General features: G+C 34.4%; 1 protein-coding gene across 1 annotated transcript in view; it reads left to right on the top strand.

Annotated features, from left to right (window-relative positions):
• The window catches only part of AHI1 (Abelson helper integration site 1), a 227,732-nt gene that overhangs the window by 33,285 nt on the left and 173,555 nt on the right, over window positions 1-20,892 (top strand). Inside the window, 2 exon segments of the mRNA XM_074309767.1 lie at window positions 1,960-2,145; window positions 4,159-4,308. Coding sequence (XP_074165868.1) covers window positions 1,960-2,145; window positions 4,159-4,308 — 336 coding nt within the window.

The raw sequence follows: 20,892 nt of genomic DNA on the forward strand, positions 1-20,892 counted from the left end.
TTTACTTTGCTATCTATGTAATAAAACTCATGAACACAAAAAGTTTAACTTAAATTAACAAAAGAGTTTTTCCAGATAACATTCTTTCTATTACCTAACCTGTTCACCGTTTCTGAGATGTTTTGTTCTCTTAATATGTCTATAGGATTTTAAATTTTTATCAAATGTCTATTAAGTAGCCTATTATGGTCACTATTCTTTTATATACCTTACCTCTTTATCATGCTCAGTTGTAGAGATATATCCTGAGAAAAATAACACAGAGGAAGCCTAAGACAAATAGAAAATTATTCTGGACTGAATATCTTCTCTGAGGCCTAGTGAACACAGCTAACCAATCTAAACATAATATGCCCTAGAAGGGCTTTTAACTAAATATATAAGAATCCAAGATGATCTTAAGAAGTTTTCTACTATTGGAGCTTACAAAGAATGCTGATGGTTTAGTTATTTTGAACAGTTCTGAATTCATCACATCTATTTTTGCTTAACTATACATAGTTGTACTTCATAAAATCCTTTTGCACATAAAAAACAAACTCTAAATAAAAATTTGCTTTAAGTCATATAGCTAGTTGGTGGTAAAGCCAGCATTAAAGCCCATTTCAAGGTAAGTAATGGGCGGTTGAGAAGAGTTTTTTCCACTGCTATGAAATTTGGCTGATGCAGATGCTATGGAGTATATAGAGCATGGTCAGATATCAAAGAGGCCCAGTTCATCTACTGAATTCTTCGTTATCATTGGTCATCTTGATTTTTATCTTGCCACTGCACTTTGATAATTTAGGGAGACAGGGTGAGACTGATGACATTGTGCAGCTCTACCTTAAATTCAACTCAACTTCATAATGTCATTGCTCTTTTTCAAAAACAGAATGAATAAAACAAGTACTTTTTCTATTATAAATTATTACCTCTAAGTATAATCATTTAAAACAGAATATTCTTTAATAGTTATGTTTTATTATTTTACTAACTTTTTAACTTTATTAAAAGCATATTTGAATGGAACAGTATTTTATTCTATTTGTTCAGTCATATCCATAGGAATCTTAGCTATTTGAACCACAAGGTAAAATCAAAGTTATTAATGTCTTCTTTACTGGCAGTTCACTCTAATTCCAGGCCAAATAAATAAGAGTAAATAAATAGGATGCAAGGATAAAATGGACCAATATACTCCTTTATATATAAACCAAATGATATGCTAATTATAAGTCATTATGGTTTTGTTTTAAAAACAATTTTAGTAGGCATTGTTTAGTGCTGCTTGGTAATCATTTTTTAAAGAAATAATCTCTAATTGCCTTCATTAGCTATTTTAGACTAGACAGTCTCCATTAGTATATAGTAGTGAGACTTTGGTACTAGCTTCAAAGAAATAGGCTATCATTTCACCTAGAGCCCATCCTGAAATCAGGAAGTTAAATGAATTTTTATTTTAACAAAAATATAATTTATTGCGTACATTTTTTAAGGATGCTAAAAAATTGTAAATTACTCTTCAGCATATCAACATTTTCAGCAAGTTTATAAGAACTAATAATAGTAACTACAAATTGCCATTTGTTCCTATTCAGTTGAAATGTAAAATTCTAATATCTTTCCATGTAATAATTTTTTTGAGTCTGTGTTATGGCAAAAGTATGATTTGTTCCATTTAACCATGTACTTTTCCCAATAATCCTGTGCCAGTAATTATATGCTTAGAAAATCCCTTCTCAAAATGCAATTAAATGCTTATTAAATATCTATTATATGAAGTATAGACATATTAACTAAGCACTTTAAATATAAAAGTTTTATATGTTTCCCATTACCTTGTTTATTAACCCATTGAGTTAACTTTTTCATTCTCTTTAGCTTAGGACTTACAAGTGAGGTATTTGAATCTTTTGCAATATTTTAAGAATGAGTTCTTGATATTATTCCTATGCTTTGTTAATATTTTTTTTTTAGCTTGTGGGGGCCAATGGAGTTTTGAATATCAATGGGAAACTCCGTCTTCAACTGTATTGTCCACCACCTAGGATTAGATCACAGTTAAATGTTGTTGAGGTTTTTGAATGGTGGTCAAAATATCCAAGGATTCGTTATCCATCAACATTATATGTAACCATAAAAGGTCTGAAACTTCCTGATCATGTAAGTTATTTTGTTTTTGGTATTTAATAGAATTATAAATCAATTATATTCTAAAAAGTTAAAAGTAAGCTGTGACCAGATTTATTTTTCAAGTAAGAAAGTCTTTTAGATCATTAAATCATAGCTTTTTTTTTTTTTTTTTTTTTTTTTTTTTTTTTTTTTTTTTTTTTTTTTTTTTTAGAACAGAGAGAGGCATTATATGTGAAACATGGCACAGGAGGTAGTTATCTATAGTAATTGCAAAAGTCTGAGTGGTTTGAAGTTTGGGGTTTAGCTTTATTATGAGACAGTTTGCTGAAGTATTATTTTTAATTATGAGAATAGAACAAAACTTTACAATGCTTAAATGGATTTGTGATTTTAGTAATTTGAGAATCCTTCAAGATCATATAGATTATCAGCCAGCAGTGCCTGACTGTAATGTTTGCCTGTAAGAGAGGGTCCACTCAGAATATTGTGAGGTGGCTTTCTTGTATCCCCTTCATTTTACAAAAATAATGGTGGAAACTGGAATCTTCCTTGATATAATTATGTGAATACCCCTTTTTTCTCCCTGTTTATTTCTGATATAATATTTTTATATCACTTCCCCATCACAATGCCATCTTTATAATAAGTTAGAGCTTTTTCACGTCCACCATGTCTCCTTACCATTAGCAACAGAGAGCCTAAACTTTTGCTTCTCTCTTAAAAAAAAAAAAAATAGTCTGGGGGCAGTGAGGTAGCTTGAGGGCAGCGAGGTGGCACAGTGGATAGAGCACCAGCTCTGAAGTCAGGAAGACCCGAGTTCAAATCTGATCTCAGACACTTAACACCTCCTTGCTGTGTGATCCTGGGCAAGTCACTTAACTCCAATTGCCTCAGCCAAAATAAATAAATAAATAAAATAAAAGTCTGATGACAGTCATTACGACAGTATTTTGGTTAGTCAGTCATAAAGTATTAAGGATTTACATGTGCCAGGAACTCTGCTAAGCACTGGTCATACATGGAAAAGCTATTCAGTGATTAAGGCTAGGTAAGAAATAATTTATATAATATATAATTTATATATAATATAATATAAATTTTGATCATTGGAACTTAACAAGAAAACTTAAGGTTTATTGGTTACACTTCTTTCTTAAGGATCATGCCTTAAACCCAAATCACTCTGGCTCTTATAGATTGACCTATTATAGTAGGTCCAAGGCCAAACCTCACTTGTTTGGGCCCCATTGACTGGGAGTGAATGTAAATGGCAATTGTTTCTGTTTTGGCCAGAGACTTCGAGAATCTTCTCCTCCAGATTGCTTTTTTTTTTTTTTTAAACTAGGTAAAAGAGGACATTCTTTGCTAATTTCTTACATATCCTTAATCACCAATATATCCTTATTAATTAAAATTAAATGATATTGTATCATATGGTTGCACAAGAATACTTTATATAGATGTTTCTATTTCAAGAAGTTGATTCTGAAATGAAATTAGGAAATCTACATACATAATACAGGATAAAATCATTCCTGAAGACTAATTACAATAAATTACAAATTTCACCAGTATTAGTAAATGTAATTCCAGGGTACTGGTTCTCAACTGATCCCAAGTAACTGAGAAAAAAAGAACCAAAAGCTTGTTAATGTGTGAGAAGAGCAGGATTTTCTCAAGGTTAATTTCCTGTAATATTATCCTATAATAATTATCCTGTAATATCTTTTGGGTATAGGTATTGGTAGAAGGTGGTAAGAACTAAATACTTATTAGGTAGGGAAGCCCAGAAATGGAAATCTTTCTTTTTAATGTTAATGTGTTTAAAAAAAACAGTATTTCAAAGTTCTGAAAGGACTATCTTTTTCTTCTATTTGTATTCATTTGTGAAGCTATGTCTGTAAAATAAAAATAGAAAAAGTCAATTGGTTCAGATACTAACATTTGAAAGTTTATCTCCATATTTATTGTTCTTAGATCTTAAAATACTTTGTGTGATCTAAATATGGATGTTACAGAATTGTTGTATCTAATTAATTGTAGGTAGATCCTTCTTTTCGTTCTATGATGGCACTTCAGCAGGAACAAGGTAGTACGTCATATTGTGAACTTCAAAAGGAGACAAGTAAAAGAGGTAATGAACCAGTTGTAGAAGAAAAAGAAATAATAAAGTGGTCAAAGTTGCCTGGGCAGGTGAGATATTTCAATAATATCAAATTCATTTATATTTTAATGTTCTTTACACATTTATTTCAAGATATGGAAGATAATTCAGATATTTCCAAATGGACGATTGTTTGCTTATTAAATTTGAAGCTTATTCAATCTATCTAGGCAATGACAAAAACTGTGTGCTTTTCTGATAAGTCCTGTTCCAGTGTAGCTCTTATTTTTTTGCTTAGTTGGAAATGCTCCCAGACCTTGGTTCTTCAATTTGTGTTGACTTCTCCATCAATCATGCTCCCAAACTCCTAAAACTAGATGGTCTTGACCATGTATCAAGAGAGAATGTAGAATGTATAAAAATGTTGAAACATGCTAACTATTCTAGTCAGTCACTTGATTGATTCCTAGTATCGAGGCACATGCATTCTTTTTTTAAATAGCCAATGTGGTATTTTTTTATTTAAGTTTTTTATTTACAAAACATATGCATGGGTAATTTTTCAACATTGACCTTACAAAGCCTTCTGTTCTAAATGATCCCCTCCTTCCCCCCATCCCTTCCCCTAGATGACAGCTAGTCCAATACATGTTAAATATATTAAAAATATATGTTAAATCCAATATATGTACACATATTATACAGTTATCTTGCTGCACAAGAAAAATTGGATCAAGAAGAAAAAAAAAACTGGGAAAGAAAACAAAATATAAGCAAATAACAACAGAGAGAGTGGGAATGCTATGTTGTGGTTCACATTCAGTTCCCACAGGCCTCTCTCTGGATGTAGATGGTTCTCTTCATCACTGAACAACTGGAAATGGTTTGAATCATCTCATTGTTGAAGAGAGCCATGTCCATCAGAATTGATATTGTATAATCTTTTTTTTTTGCAATGTTTAATGATCTCCTGGTTCTGTTCATATCACTTAGCATTAGTTTGTGTAAGTCACTCCAGGCCTCTCTGAAATCATCTTGCTGGTAGTTTCTTACAGAACAATAATATTCCATAACATTCATATAGCAAACTTACTCAGCCATTCTCCAATTGATGGGCATACATTTACTTTCCAGTTTCTAGCTACTACAAAAATTTTTGCACATATGGGTCCCTTTCCCTCTTTCTTTGGGATACAAGCCTAGTATTAAAATAACACTGCTAGATCAAAGGGTATGCACAGTTTGATAATTTTTGAGCATAGTTCCAAATTGCTCTCCAATTGCTTGTTGGATCCACTCAAAGTTCCACCAACAATGTATCAGTGTCCCAGTTTTCCCACATCCCCTCTAACATTAATCATTATCTATTCCTATCATCTTAGCCAATCTGACAGGTATCTCAGTAGTGATATCACAGAATTGTCTTAATTTGCATTTCTCTGATCAATATTGATTTGGACCAACTTTTCATATGACTAAAAATAGTTTCAATTTCTTCATCTGAAAATTGTTCACATTCTTTGACCATTTGTCAGTTGTAGAATGGCTTGAATTCTTACAAATTAAAGTCCGTTCTCTACATATTTTAGAAATGAGGCCTTATCAGAACCTTTCAATGTAAAAATGTTTTCTAAGTTTATTGCTTCCCTTCTAATCTTGTCTGCATTAGTTTTGTTTTCACAAAAACTTTTTTTTCTTTTTTTTCTTTTATTAATTTAATAATTATACATTTTTTTGACAGTATGTGTATGAGTAATTTTTTTTATAACATTATTCCTTGTATTCATTTTTCCAGATTTTCCCCTCCCTTCCTCTACTCCCTCCCCTAGATGATAGGCAATCTCATACATTTTACATGTGTTACAGTATAACCTAGATACAATATATGTGTGTAAATCCAATTTTCTTGTTGCACGTTAAGTATTGGATTCCGAAGGTAAAAGTAACCTGAGTAGATAGACAGTAGTGCTAATATTTTACATTCAATTCCCAGTGTTCCTTCTCTGGGTGTAGTTGTTTCTGTCCATCATTGATCAGCTGGAAGTGAGTTGGATCTTCTTTATGGTGAAGATATCCATTTCCATCAGAATACATCTTCTTACAGTATTGAAATGTATAGCAATCTTCTGGTTCTGCTCGTTTCACTCAGCATCAGTTGATGTAAGTCTCTCCAAGCCTCTCTGTGTTCCTCTTGCTGGTCATTTCTTACAGAGCAATAATATTCCATAGCCTTCATATACCATAATTGTAATATAATTCATTTGTAACATGCCCTCCTAGCAGTTACAATTACTAGTCTGTCCTAGGCCCAACAGAGTACCTTTGACCACTGACCCAGCTCGCCTCTTCTGAGGCCTTCAACCATTCTCCAATTGATGGACATGTATTCATCTTCCAGTTTCTAGCCACTATGAAAAGAGCTGCTACAAACATTTTGGCACATACAGGTCCCTTTCCCCTCTTTAGTATTTCTTTGGGATATAAGCCCAGTAGTAACACTGCTGAATCAAAGGATATGCACAGTTTGATAACTTTTTGGGCATAGTTCCAGATTGCTCTCCAAAATGGCCAGATTCTTTCACAACTCCACCAACAATGTATTAGTGTCCCAGTTTTCCCACATCCCCTCCAACATTCATCATTATTTGTTCCTGTCATCTTAGCCAATCTGACATGTGTCACAAAAACTTTTTAACTTAATATAATTAAAATTATCTGTTTTGTGATCAGTAATAATCTCTAGTTCTTCTTTGGTCACAAAGTCCTTCCTCCTCCACAAGTCTGAGAGGTAAACTATCATGTGTTCTTCTAATTTGTTTATAATATTATTCTTTATGTCTAGATCATGAACCCATTTTGACCTTATCTTAGTATACGATGTTAGATGTGGGTCAATGCCTAGTTTTTGCCATACTAGTTTCCAATTTTCCCAGCACCTTTTGTTAACATAATGAATTTTTGTCCCAAAAGCTGGGGTCCTTGTGTTTGTCAAATACTAGATTGCTATAGTTATTGACTGTTTTGTTCTGTGAGCCTAACCTATTCTACTGATCAACTAGTCTGTTTCTTAGCCAATACCAAATGGTTTTGATGACTGCTGCTTTATAATATAGTTTTAGATTTTGTACAACTAGGCTATCATCATTTGCTTTTTTTCCCATTAATTCCCTTGAAATTCTTGACCTTTTGTTCTTCAGATGAATTTTATTGTTATTATTTCTAGGTCAGTATAATAGTTTCTTGGGAGTTTGATTGGCATAGCACTAAATAGGTAGATTAGTTTAGGTAGTATTGTCATCTTTATTATGTTCATTCGATTTGATATTTTTCCAGTTGATTAGATATGACTTTATTTGTGTGTAAAGTATTTTGTAGTTTTGCTCATATAGTTCCTGACTTTCCCTTGGCAGACAGCTGTCAATAGTATAAAATATTTGGAAATCTATTTTAAATGGAATTTCTCTCTGTATCTCTTGATGTTGGGTTTTGTTAGTGATATATAAGAATGCTGATTTATGTGGATTTATTTTGTATTCTGCAACTTTGCTAAAGTTGTAGATTATTTCTATTATTTCTAATAGTTTTTTTAGTTGATTCTCTAGGGTTCTATTATACCATCATATCATCTGCAAAGAGTGATAAGTTGGTTTCCTCATTATCTACTCTAATTCCTTTAATCTCTTTTTCTTCTCTTATTGCTAAAGCTAGCATTTCCAATTCAATATTGAATAGTAATGATGATAGTGGGTAAAACTTTGTTTTACCCCTGATCTTATTGGGAATAGTTCCAGTTTATGCTCATTACATATGATACTTGCTGATGGTTTTAAATAGATGCTACGACTATTTTAAAGAAAAGTCCCCTTATTCCTATGCTTTCTAGTGTTTTTAATAAGAATGGGTGTTGGATCAACTGCTTTTTCTGCATCTATTGAGATAATCATATGTTTCTTTGTTAATTTGGTTATTGATAAAGTCAATTATGCCAATAGTTTTCCTAACATTGAACCAGCCCTGCATTCCTGGTATAAATACTACTTGGTCAAGGTATATTATTCTGGGGATGATTTTCTGTAATATTTTTGCTAATATTTTATTTAAGATTTTTGCATCAATATTCATTAGGGGCATTGGTCTATAATTTTCTTTCTCTGTTTTCTTCCTACCTGGTTTAGGTATCAGTACCATATCTATGTCATAAAAGGAATTAGGTAGGAGTCCTTCATTCCCTATTTTTTTTTCAAATAGTTTGTATAGTATTGGAATTAATTGTTCTTTGAATGTTTGGTAGAATTCAAATGTAAACCCATCTGGGCTGGGGATTTTTTCTCAGGGAGTTGATTAATAGCTTGTTCTATTTCTTTTTCTGAATATTTAAGCAATTTACTTTTTCCTCTGGTAATCTAGGCAAATGTATATTTTTGTAGGTATTGCTCCATTTCACTTAGGTTATCAAATTTTGGCATAAAGTTTGGCAAAGTAATTGGGTAATTTCCTCTCCCTTTCTATTTTTAAGATTAACAATTTGATTTTCCTCTTTCTTTTTTCTAATGAAATTTAAAGTTTATCTATTTTATTGTTTTTTTTTATTATTATATATATATATATATATATTTTATAATATTATCCCTTGTATTCATTTTTCCAAATTACCCCCCTCCCTCTATTCCCTCCCCCCGACGACAGGCAATACCATACATTTTACATGTGTTACAATATAGTCTAGGTACAATACATGTGTGCGAATATCATTTTCTTGTTGCACAATAAACATTAGAATCCGAAGGTACATGCAACCTGGGCAGACAGATATTAGTACTAACAATTTTCATTCCCCTCCCAGTGTTTCTTCTCTGGGTGTAGCTACCTCTGTCCATCATTGATCAACTGGAAGTGAGTTGGATCTTCTTTATGTTGAAGATTTCCACTTCCATCAGAATACATCCTCATACAGTATTGTTGTTGAAGTGTACAGTGATCTTCTGGTTCTGCTCATTTCACTCAGCATCAGTTGATTTAAGTCTCTCCAGGCCTCTCTATATTCCTCCTGCTGGTCATTTCTTACCGAGCAATAATATTCCATAACCTTCATATACCACAATTTACCCAACCATTCTCCAACTGATGGACATCCATTCATCTTCCAGTTTCTAGCTACAACAAAAAGAGCTGCCACAAACATTTTGGCACATATATGTCTCTTTCCGCTCTTTAGTATTTCTTTGGGATATAATCCCAGTAGTAGCGCTGCTGGGTCAAAGGGTATGCACAGTTTGATAACTTTTTGGGCATAATTCCAGATTGCTCTCCAGAATGGCTGGATTCTTTCACAACTCCACCAGCAATGTATTAGTGTCCCAATTTCCCCACATCCCCTCCAACATTTGTCATTATTTGTTCCTGTCATCTTAGCCAATCTGACAGGTGTGTAGTGGTATCTCAGAATGGTCTTAATTTGCATTTCTCTGATCAGTAGTGATTTGGAACACTCTTTCATGTGAGTGGATATAGTTTCAATTTCTTCCTCTGAGAATTGTCTGTTCATCTCCTTTGACCATTTATCAATTGGAGAATGGTTCGGTTTCTTATAAATTATGGTCAGTTCTCTATATATTTTGGAAATGAGACCTTTGTCAGAACCTTTGTTTTTAAAAATATTTTCCCAATTTGTTACTTCCCTTCTAATCTTGTTTGCATTAGTATTATTTGTACAGAAACTTTTTAGTTTGATGTAATCAAAATCTTCTATTTTGTGATCAATAATGATCTCTAGTTCTCCTCTGGTCATAAATTCCTTCCTCCTCCACAAGTCTGAGAGGTAGATTATCCTCTGTTCCTCTAATCTATTTATTATCTCCCTCTTTATGCCTAAATCATGGACCCATTTTGATCTTATCTTGGTATATGGTGTTAAGTGTGGATCTATATCTAATTTCTGCCATACTAATTTCCAGTTTTCCCAACAGTTTTTTCCGAATAATGAATTTTTATCCCTAATGTTGGAATCTTTGGGTTTGTCAAAGATTAGATTGCTATAGATGTACCCTTTTTTGTCCTTTGTATCTAATCTGTTCCACTGATCTACCGGTCTATTTCTTAGCCAATACCAAATGGTTTTGGTGACTGCTGCTATATAATATAGCTTTAGATCAGGTACACTTAGACCACCTTCCTCTGAGTTTTTTTTCATTAGTTCCCTTGCAATTCTTGACCTTTTATTCTTCCATATGAATTTTGTTGTTATTTTTTCTAGGTCATTAAAATAGTTTCTTGGGAGTCTGATTGGTATAGCACTAAATAAATAGATTAGTTTGGGGAGTATTGTCATCTTTATTATATTCGCTCGGCCTATCCAAGAGCACTGAATGTCTTTCCAATTATTTAAATCTGATTTTATTTTTGTGGCAAGTGTTTTGTAATTTTTCTCATATAATTCCTGACTTTTCTTTGGTAGATGGATTCCCAAATATTTTATACTCTCAACATTTGTTTGGAATGGAATTTCTCTTTGTATCTCTTGCTGTTGCATTTTGTTAGTGATATATAAAAATGCCGAGGATTTATGTGGATTTATTTTGTATCCTGCCACTTTGCTGAAATTTTGAATTATTTCTAGTAGCTTTTTAGCAGAGTCTTTGGGGTTCTCTAAGTATACCATCATGTCATCTGCAAAAAGTGATAGTTTAATTTCCTCATTTCCTACTCTAATTCCTTGAATCTCTTTCTCGGCTCTTATTGCCGAGGCTAGCGTTTCTAGTACTATATTGAATAGTAATGGTGATAGTGGGCAACCTTGTTTCACTCCTGATCTTACTGGGAAAGGTTGCAGTTTATTTCTATTGCATATTATGCTTACTGACGGTCTTAAATATATACTCCTGATTATTCTAAGGAATAATCCACTTATTCCTATACTCTCAAGAGTTTTTAGTAGGAATGGATGTTGGATTTTGTCAAATGCTTTTTCTGCATCTATTGAGATGATCATATGGTTCTTATTAATTTGATTATTAATATGGTCAATTATATTAATAGTTTTCCTAATATTAAACCAGCCCTGCATTCCTGGAATAAATCCTACTTGATCATAGTGTATTATCTTGGAGATGATTTTCTGAAGTCTTTTTGCTAATATCTTATTTAAGATTTTAGCATCAATATTCATTAAGGAGATTGGTCTATAATTTTCTTTCTCAGTTTTCGATCTACCAGGTTTAGGTATCAGTACCATGTCTGTGTCATAAAAGGAGTTTGGTAGGACTCCTTCATCCCCTATTTTTTCAAATAATTTATATAACATTGGGGCTAATTGTTCTTTAAATGTTTGGTAGAATTCACATGTGAATCCATCTGGCCCTGGGGATTTTTTCCTGGGGAGTTGATTAATAGCTTGTTCTATTTCTTTTTCTGAAATGGGACTATTTAAGCAATTTATCTCCTCCTCTTTTAATCTAGGGAGCCTATATTTTTGGAGAAAGTCATCCATTTCACTTAAGTTATCAAATTTATTGGCATAAAGTTGGGCAAAGTAACTCCTTATTATTTCTCTAATTTCCTCTTCATTGGTGGAAAGATCCCCCTTTTCATTTGTAAGACTATCAATTTGATTTTCCTCTTTCTTTTTTTTGATCAAATTTACCAAAGGTTTATCTATTTTATTGGCTTTTTCATAAAACCAACTCTTGGTTTTATTTATTAATTCAATAGTTTTTTTACTTTCAATTTTATTGATTTCTCCTTTTAATTTTTGTATTTCGAGTTTAATTTTTGGTTGGGGGTTTATAATTTGGTCTTTTTCTAGCCTTTTAAGTTGTAAGCCCAATTCGTTAATCTTCTCTTTCTCAATTTTCTTCAAATAAGCCTCTAAAGATATAAAATTTCCCCTTATTACTGCTTTAGCTGCATCCCAAAGATTTTGATATGATGTCTCATCATTATCATTATCTTGGGTGAAATTGTTAATTGTTTCTATAATTTGCTCTTTCACCCAGTCATTCTTTAAGATGAGATTATTCAGTTTCCAATTACTTTTTGGTCTATTTACCCCTAACTTTTTACTGAATGTAGCTTTTATTGCATTGTGATCTGAGAAGAAGGCATTTATTATTTCTGCCTTCCTACATTTAATTTTGAGATCTTTATGTCCTAATATATGGTCAATTTTTGTATAGGATCCATGAACTGCTGAGAAGAAAGTATATTCCTTCCTATTGCCATTCAGTTTTCTCCAAAGGTCTATCATACCTAGTTTTTCTAATGTTCTATTTACTTTTTTAATTTCTTTCTTGTTTGTTTTGTGGTTTGATTTGTCTAAATCTGAGAGTGCAAGGTTGAGATCTCCCACTATTATAGTTTTACTGTCTATTTCTTCTTGCAGTTCTCTTAACTTTTCCTTTAGAAAGTTAGATGCTATACCACTTGGTGCATATATGTTTAGTATTGATATGGCTTCATTATTTATGCTACCTTTCAGCAGGATATAGTTTCCTTCCTTATCTTTTTTAACGAGATCTACTTCTGCTTTTGCTTGATCTGAGATAAGGATAGCTACCCCTGCTTTTTTGGCTTTACCTGAAGCATAATAGGCTCTGTTCCAACCTTTTACCTTTACTCTGTATGTATCTCCCTGCTTTAAGTGTGTTTCTTGTAGGCAACATATTGTAGGGTTCTGCTTTTTGATCCAATCTGCTATCCGTCTCCGTTTGATGGGATCGTTCATCCCATTTACATTTACAGTTAAAATTACTAATTCTGTATTTCCTGCCATCGTATTATCTCCAGATTATACTTTTTTCCCTTGACCCCCCTGATCCCCCTCCCCGATATTTAATTTACAGACCCCCCTTGTGACGCGCAACCCTCCCTCTTTTTTTTTTTTTTTTTTTAGGATCCCTCCCCCCTCCCTCCAAGTCCCTTCACTTATTCTCCTTTTCCTTTCCCCTTTTCCTCTCCCCCCTTTTAATGAGGTGAGAGAAAATTCTCTGAAAAACAAATATGTTAATTATTTACTCTTTGAGCCTCTTCTGATGAGAGTAAGATTCACACAATGATTCTCCCCCTCACTAAGTTCCCTCAGATATGGTGTATTTTCTATGTCTCTTCCTGGGATGTAGTTTCCCTCTTTTTATCACTCCTTCCCCTTTTTCTGAACCGACCTCCTTCCCTTTACTACACCCCCCTTTTTTTCTTTTATATCAGTAAAATCAAATTATCCTTGAGTATTTTTTATATACCCACAACAGAGTTACAGTTCTCAAGGGTTCTGTGTACCTTTTTCTGTTTCTCTTTAGTCTTGTGGATGTAGATCAAATTTTTTGTTTAAGTCTGGTTTTTTTCTTAGAAACATATAGAATTCCTCTGTTTCATTGAATGACCATCTTCTTCCATGGAAAAAGATGCTAAACTTAGCTGGGTAGTTCATTCTTGGTTGCAGTCCTTGATCTTTTGCCTTACGGAATATCAGGTTCCAGGCCCTTCTATCTTTTAATGTGGAGGCAGCCAGATCTTGGGTGACCCTTATTGTGGCACCTTGGTATTTAAATTGTTTTTTTCTAGCTGCTTGCAGGATTTTCTCCTTTGTGTGGTAATTCTGCAGCTTAGCCACAATATTCCGTGGTGTTCTTTTTTTAGGGTCTATTTCAGAAGGAGTTCGATGAATTCTTTCCACATCTACTTTCCCTTCTGTTTCTATTATCTCTGGACAGTTCTCTTTGATAATTTCCTGTAAAATAGAATCTAGGCTCTTTTTTTGGTCATAGTTTTCAGCAAGTCCAATGATCCGCAGATTATCTCTCCTAGATCTATTTTCCAGGTCTATAGATTTTCCCAGTAAGTATTTGACGTTGTTCTCCAGCTTCTCATTTTTTTTGTTTTGTTTGACTGATTCTTGGGTTCTCTGTGAATCATTCATTTCTATTTGTTCCATCCTGACTTTTAAGGAGTTATTTTCTTCTTTCACAGTTTTTAGTTCTTTTTGTAAATGCCCAATTTCGTTTTTAAATGAATTATTTTGCTCTATTGAATTTTTTTCCATTTCCCTAATTTTTTTTTTTTGAGAATTATTTTCTTTTTCCAATTCAGAAATTCTATTTTCTTGAGACTTTTTTATCTTTTCCAATTCAGAAATCCTACTTTCCTGTGTTTTTTTAACCTTTTCTAATTCACTAATTTTGTTTCCCTGCATCTCCTGTGAATTCTTTATTTTTTCCAACTCCAATTTCAGGACATTGTTATTCTCTATCATAACTTCCCTTTCCTTTCCCCATTTTTCTTCGATCTCCCTCAATTTTTTAAGAGCTTCTTCTAGGAGAGAGTTATGTGATGGGGGGCAGGAATCGTTCCCCTTTAGGTTGTTGTCTGCTGTCTCTCTGCTGTTAACTTCCTCGGGGTTGGATACCCGCTCTTTCTCTGTATAGAAGGAATCTATGGTTTTTCTAGCTTTTTTGCTCATACTTAAAAAAATGTTTTGGGGTCTGTCCCTGGGGTAGGAAATTATTTACTTCTTTACCAGCTTCCTCCCAGACCGGATGGATGCAGCGGCTCCTGAGCCTGAGCTAAGAGAGAGCTCTGGGAGAGAGTTCCCCACCCCCTCCCTGGAAGTGCCTCAGAGGTGATTAGCACTGCTGTGCTTTGAGGGCGTAGAATAGTGAAGACAGCACGAAGCCCAGCCTATGCGTCCCGGTGGGGCGTGGATGTCTGCAGCAGGTGACGTGAGAAGCCCCTGCGCTCAAACTGGAAGTGTCTGCCAGAAACCACGGTCCCTAGTTCAAAGGTTCCGCTTCTCTGGGACTTCCTGGAGCTGAGTTCCACTCCCTCCAGCTAAGCTAGGCAGTGTGTGTTGCCTTGGGCCGTATCCACCCACTTGTCAGTCTCTTAACTATTCTCAGGAGGTAGCTGAGGCCACACCCCCTGGTGCCAAGAGTTCTGCTGAGTCACCCCCCGGGTCGGGGAAAATCTAATTTGAGTTTTAAAATATTTTGGCTTTCTCTTCTGGACTGCTAAATAATTAGCAGAGAAGAGCTAACAGCCTGTGCCAGATTCCTTTACCTCAGTGGCTTCTCTGATCCCAGAGCCCTTCCCAGCGCAATGGGCGCAGTGTGCCCCTACCCCACCGTCTGTGCTGGTCTTTCTTATTCCTCCCCTGAGAACTGACCTTTCCTGTTGAAACTCCAGATTCTCTTCAGCTGGTAAGTCGTGCTTCCAGTCCTTGTGGTATCTATCAGTCCTGAGCTAATTTTGAGACTTAATTTATCTAATTGGTTGTGAGGGAGTGAGGACGTTCACTGAGTCGTGTGTTTCTTCTCCGCCATCTTGGCTCCGCCCCTATTTTATTGTTTTTTTCATAAAACCAAATTTTAGTTTTATTTATTAATTAAATAGTTTTTTTTTTTACTTTATAGATCAATGTGATCTAATATTCTTTCTTTGAGACAAATCTGATGAGAGTAAGATTCACACAATGTTTGTCATACTTCATTCTTTCCCTTAATTATAATAGGTTTTCTTTGCCTCTTCCTGAAATGTAATTTTTCTCTTTTTACCTCCACTTTCTCCTTTTTCCAGTACAATCCTCTTTCCACTTCTAGTTTCTTTTTTATAACAGTAAAATCAGATTATACATGTACTCTCTATGTATACTCATAACAGAAATACAGTTCTCAAGAGTTTTTTTTTTTTTTTCTTTTTACCTTTTTATGCTTTTCCTGAGTTCTATATTTGGAGGTCAAGTTTTTTATTTAGCTCTGGTCTTTTCATCAGAAATAAATGGAATTCTGCTCTTTCATTGAATGTCCATCTTCCCTGAAAGAAAATGCTCAGTTTAGTGGGTTGTTTTTTTTTAACAGTTATAGTTAAATTTATTTATTTATTTATTTTTATTAATTTTATAATTATAACATTTTTTGACAGTACATATGCATAGGTAATTTTTTATAACATTATCCCTTCTACTCCCTTCTGTTCCGAATTTTCCCCCTTCTTCCCTCCACCCTCTGCCCTAGATGGCAGGCATTCCCATACATATTAAATATGTTATAGTATATCCTAGGTACAATATATATGTGCAGAACCGAATTTTGTTGTTGTTGTTGTTGTTGCAAAGGAAGAATTGGATTCAGAAGATACAAATAACCTGGGGAGAAAAACAAAAAAATGCTAACAGTTTACACTCATTTCCCAGTGTTCCTTCTCTGGGTGAAGATGATTCTGTCCATTGTTGATCAAGTGGAATTGGATGAGCTCTTCTCTATGTTGAAGATATCCACTTCCATCACAATACATCCTCATACAGTATCATTGTTGAAGTGTATAATGATCTCCTAGTTCTGCTCATTTCGCTCAGCATCAGTTGATGTAAGTCTCTCCAAACCTCTCTGTATTCCTCCTGTTGGTCCTTTCTTACAGAACAATAATATTCCATAACATTCATATACCATAATTTACCCAACCATTCTCCAATTGATGGACATTCATTCATCTTCCAGTTTCTAGCTACTACAAAAAGGGCTGCCACAAACATTTTGGCACATACAGATCCCTTTCCCTTCTTTAGTATTTCCTTGGGATATAGGCCCAGTAGTAGCTGGATTAAAGGGTATGCACATTTTGATAACTTTTTGGGCATAATTCCAGATTGCTCTCCAGAATGGTTGGATTCTTTCACAGCTCCACCAACAATGCATCAGTGTCCCAGTTTTCCCACATCTCCTCCAATATTCATCATTATTTGTTCCTGTCATCTTAGCCAATCTGACAGGTGTGTAGTGGTATCTCAGAGTTGTCTTAATTTGCATTTCTCTGATCAGTAGTGATTTGGAACACTCTTTCATATGAGTGGAAATAGTTTCAATTTCATCATCTGAAAATTGTCTGTTCATAACCTTTGACCATTGATCAATTGGAGAATGACTTGATTTCTTATAAATAAGAGTCAATTCTCTGTATATTTTGGAGATGAGGCTTTTATCAGAACCTTTAACTGTAAAAATGTTTTCCCAATTTAAAATTTTCTATTTTGTGATCAATAATGATCTCTAGTTCTCCTTTGGTCACAAATTCCTTCCTCCTCCACAAGTCTGAGAAGTAAACTATCCTATGTTCTTCTAATTTATTTATGATCTCGTTCTTTATGCCTAAATCATGGACCCATTTTGATCTTATCTTAGTATGTGGTATTAAGTGTGGGTCCATGCCTAGTTTCTGCCATACTAATTTCCAGTTTTCCCAGCAGTTTTTGTCAAATAATGAATTCTTATCCCAAAAGTTGGGATCTTTAGGTTTGTCAAACACTAGATTGCTATTTTTATTCATTACCTTGTCCTGTGAACCTAACCTATTCCACTGATCAACTAGTCTATTTCTTAGGGGTAGTTTATTCTTGACTTCATGCCAAGTTCCTTTGCCTTTTGGAATATCAGATTCCAGGCCCTTTGATCCTTTAAGGTGGAAGCTGCTAGATCTTGTATAATACTTATTGTGGCTTCTTAGTATTGGAATTGTTGTTTTCTGGCTGCTTATGATATTTTTTCTTTGGTCCAATAGTTCTGGAATTTAGCCACGATATTCCTTGGAGCTTTAATTTTGGGGTCTCTTTTCAGGTGTTTGCTGAATTCTTTCAGGGGTAATTTTACCTTCTGATTTTATGACATCTGGGCAGTTCTCTTTGATGATTTCTTGAAAAATAATGTCTAGGGTCTTTTTTTCATCATCTGGTTTTTCAGGAAGTCCAATAATCCTTAGATTGTCTCTCCTAGATTTATTTTCCAGGTCATTTGTGTTCCCAATTCGGTATTTTACATTTTTTAAAAATTTTTTTGGTTTTGCTTGATTGATTCTTCTTGTCTCATTGAGTCATTCATTTCCATTGTTCAGTTCTGAATTTTAGTGATTTATTTTCTTCATTTCCTTTTTTTAACTTCTTTTTGTATTTGTCAAATTGAATTTTTAAATGAGTTGTTTTTTTCTATGGAATTTTTTTTTTCCATTTCACAAATTCTGTTTCTTAAGGATTTATTTTCTTTCTCCATTTCACAAATTCTGTTTTTCTGGGAGTTGTTTTCTTTTTCCATTTTGTCAAATCTATCTTTTAATGAGTTATATGCTTTTTCCAAACTCTCTTGCAAAGTTTTCATTTCCTTTCCCCATTTTTCTTCTAGCTTTCTTTAAAGATGCTTTTTAATTTCTTCTAGAAGAGCTTTGTGTTTTGGGGTCCAGGTTATATCATCTTTTGGAGCTTCATCTGGAGACAATCTGCTTTTAGTCTCCTTACCATAAAAACTATCTATGGTTAGAGTTCTTCTTTTTTTTTCTTCTTCTTCTTCATCGTTATTATTATTTTTAAGTTTAGGTCTGTTTTTAGGGCAGGGGAATTTGTGCAAGCTTCCTCTACAAGTGGCTATGGCTGCACTGAGTCCAACTTAACTCTCGCTGGTACTGTGTGGGCGTGGCCAGGTCACGTGAGATTCTGGCTTTTTTTTGGGGGGGGGAGTTCACTATTTACCTTTTGTATTTGTGTGGGATGTTTTATAACTTCTCTGATGATCTTTTGGCTTTCAACTAGGACAGAGTAGCCAACACTGCTATAGCTTACTCCCAGTAGATTCTTGCCCACACAGAGCCTACAGCACCCCAGGTCTGCACTGTCTGTGTTGGCATCTGTGCTCAGCCTGCTTGCACTTGGCCCACCTCCCTCCGGGCTTATTGAAACAGACTTTTTCTGGAGATATTCAAAATTATCTTCTGCTGGTAATTTGTTGTACTCCCAATATTCATGGATGCTACCAGTCCAGAACTAATTCAGAGGTTAGGTTTGCTAATTAGTCTGAAGATTGTAGGAGAAGGTAAGAAAGAAACATGTGTCCTTTCTGACATCTTGGCTCTCCCCCCCCCCCCCATGTGGTAATTTTTTTTTTTTTTGATTGACTAGACATATTTTTAATGGATTTTGTTTTTCTTGCTTTCTTGTTTGGGGATGAGGGAATAACTGGGAAGAAAAGAGTTTAGAAATGAAAATACAATTGAATTATAAAAAATACAAAGTAGGAATTGAGGCAGCAAGGATACAAAAAATATAACTCAACTTGAAAAGGAAAGAACACAGGGACAGCTAGGTGGCTCAGTGGATAGAGCTCCAGCCCTGAAGTCAGGAGGACCTGAGTTCAAATTTGGCCTCCGAATACTTAATACTTCCTAACTGTGTGACCCTGGGCAAGTTATTTAACTCCAATTGCCTCAGCAAAAAGAGAAAAAAGGAAAGGAAAGGAAAGAACATTTTCATATGGAATTGAGGCAGGTTTCATAGAGGAGGAGATGCCCAAAGTAAGAATTAAAGTGTTAGACATATATTGGGTTACTTGCTTCTAGGGGAGGGGGAAAGCAGGGAGGAGAAAAAAATTGAAATACAAGGTTTTGCAAGGATGAATGTTGAATCCATGCATATGTAAAATAAAAAGCTTTAATTAAAATATCAAAAAAAAAAAAGAAAAAAGAACTTGTTAAAATAATATTTAGGCAACATCTAGGATAGCTCTCTAAAAGTTAGAGATTTGGAACTGAATTAATGAAATGTATATCCAATAGGATTGGATCCATATGCTTAGAGGTCATTAGCTTTGAGATATTTTAAGGAGTTATCATCAACACAGACACTAACATTTATTAAACATTGGGGTGATCACTTAACCTATGGGAATGGAAGAAATTCACCAACAAGAATAATTTAGAGAGAAGTAGAGGACAGGGCTTTAATGGACTCTCACAGTTGAGAGGAACAAAGGTAATTTTTCAGCCATTTCCAACAAAAATGACTGAGAGCAGTCAGATAGATAAAGAGAACCCAAAGAAGGCCTAGCATGGAAAGCAAGAGACTAGCCAATACTGAGGAGGAGAGAGCAGTTGTCCATGTTGATTGGTGTCAAGAAAAGGTGAAGGAAAATGAAGAATGTGGGAAAACCTATCAGAACTAGCAGTGGAAGTGGTTATTGTTGCTCATTTATAGAGCAGTCTTAGAAGTCTTAGAGATGAGATCCAGATGGTGAGGAGGCTCCACAAAGGCAAGAAGTAGACTACTTTCTCCTAGGACTGTAGTGAAAAAGGGGAGAGTTGGGACAATCTTTTGTAGGCAAGCAGGGTCAAGGAAAGTTTTGGGCTTTTATTTTGTTTTGTTTTCTTAATGAATAGGTAGACCTGAGTAAAATTTTAGGCAGTCAGGAAAAAGCCAGGAGTTGGAGAAAAACTGAAGAAGAATGGGAATAATTTTAGGGCATTCTTTCAAAGGAGAGAATGTAATCAAGGACAGCACTGCAGGCAAAGAGAGGTCACCTCAGTGGTTGGAAAGAAAAGAAGAATGAGCAAAAATAGATTTTGGGGTGTGAAGAAAAGGAAATGCTGGATGACCCAGTCTTCTTAATAAAGCTGAAGTCAAGGTTACAGAAAGATAGGTGAGAGGAGTTGAACCTTTGAGGAGAAATTATGTGAATTTAAGTGTCTCTTACAAGAAATGAATATAACAATTATGCCTTACTGGGGACCTATTTGAGGTTAGAAGACATGAATTTGGACCAATAGGTATGGTTTCATAACTCAGTCAGTATTCTCTGTCTCCACAGTAGAAGTAAGTGAAACAAATGATATTAGGGATTCATGGTTGAGTGTTAGTAGCAGTTGAAGAACCAAAA

The sequence above is a fragment of the Sminthopsis crassicaudata genome, chromosome 4, assembly GCF_048593235.1.
Source record: "Sminthopsis crassicaudata isolate SCR6 chromosome 4, ASM4859323v1, whole genome shotgun sequence".
NCBI lineage: Eukaryota > Metazoa > Chordata > Mammalia > Dasyuromorphia > Dasyuridae > Sminthopsis > Sminthopsis crassicaudata.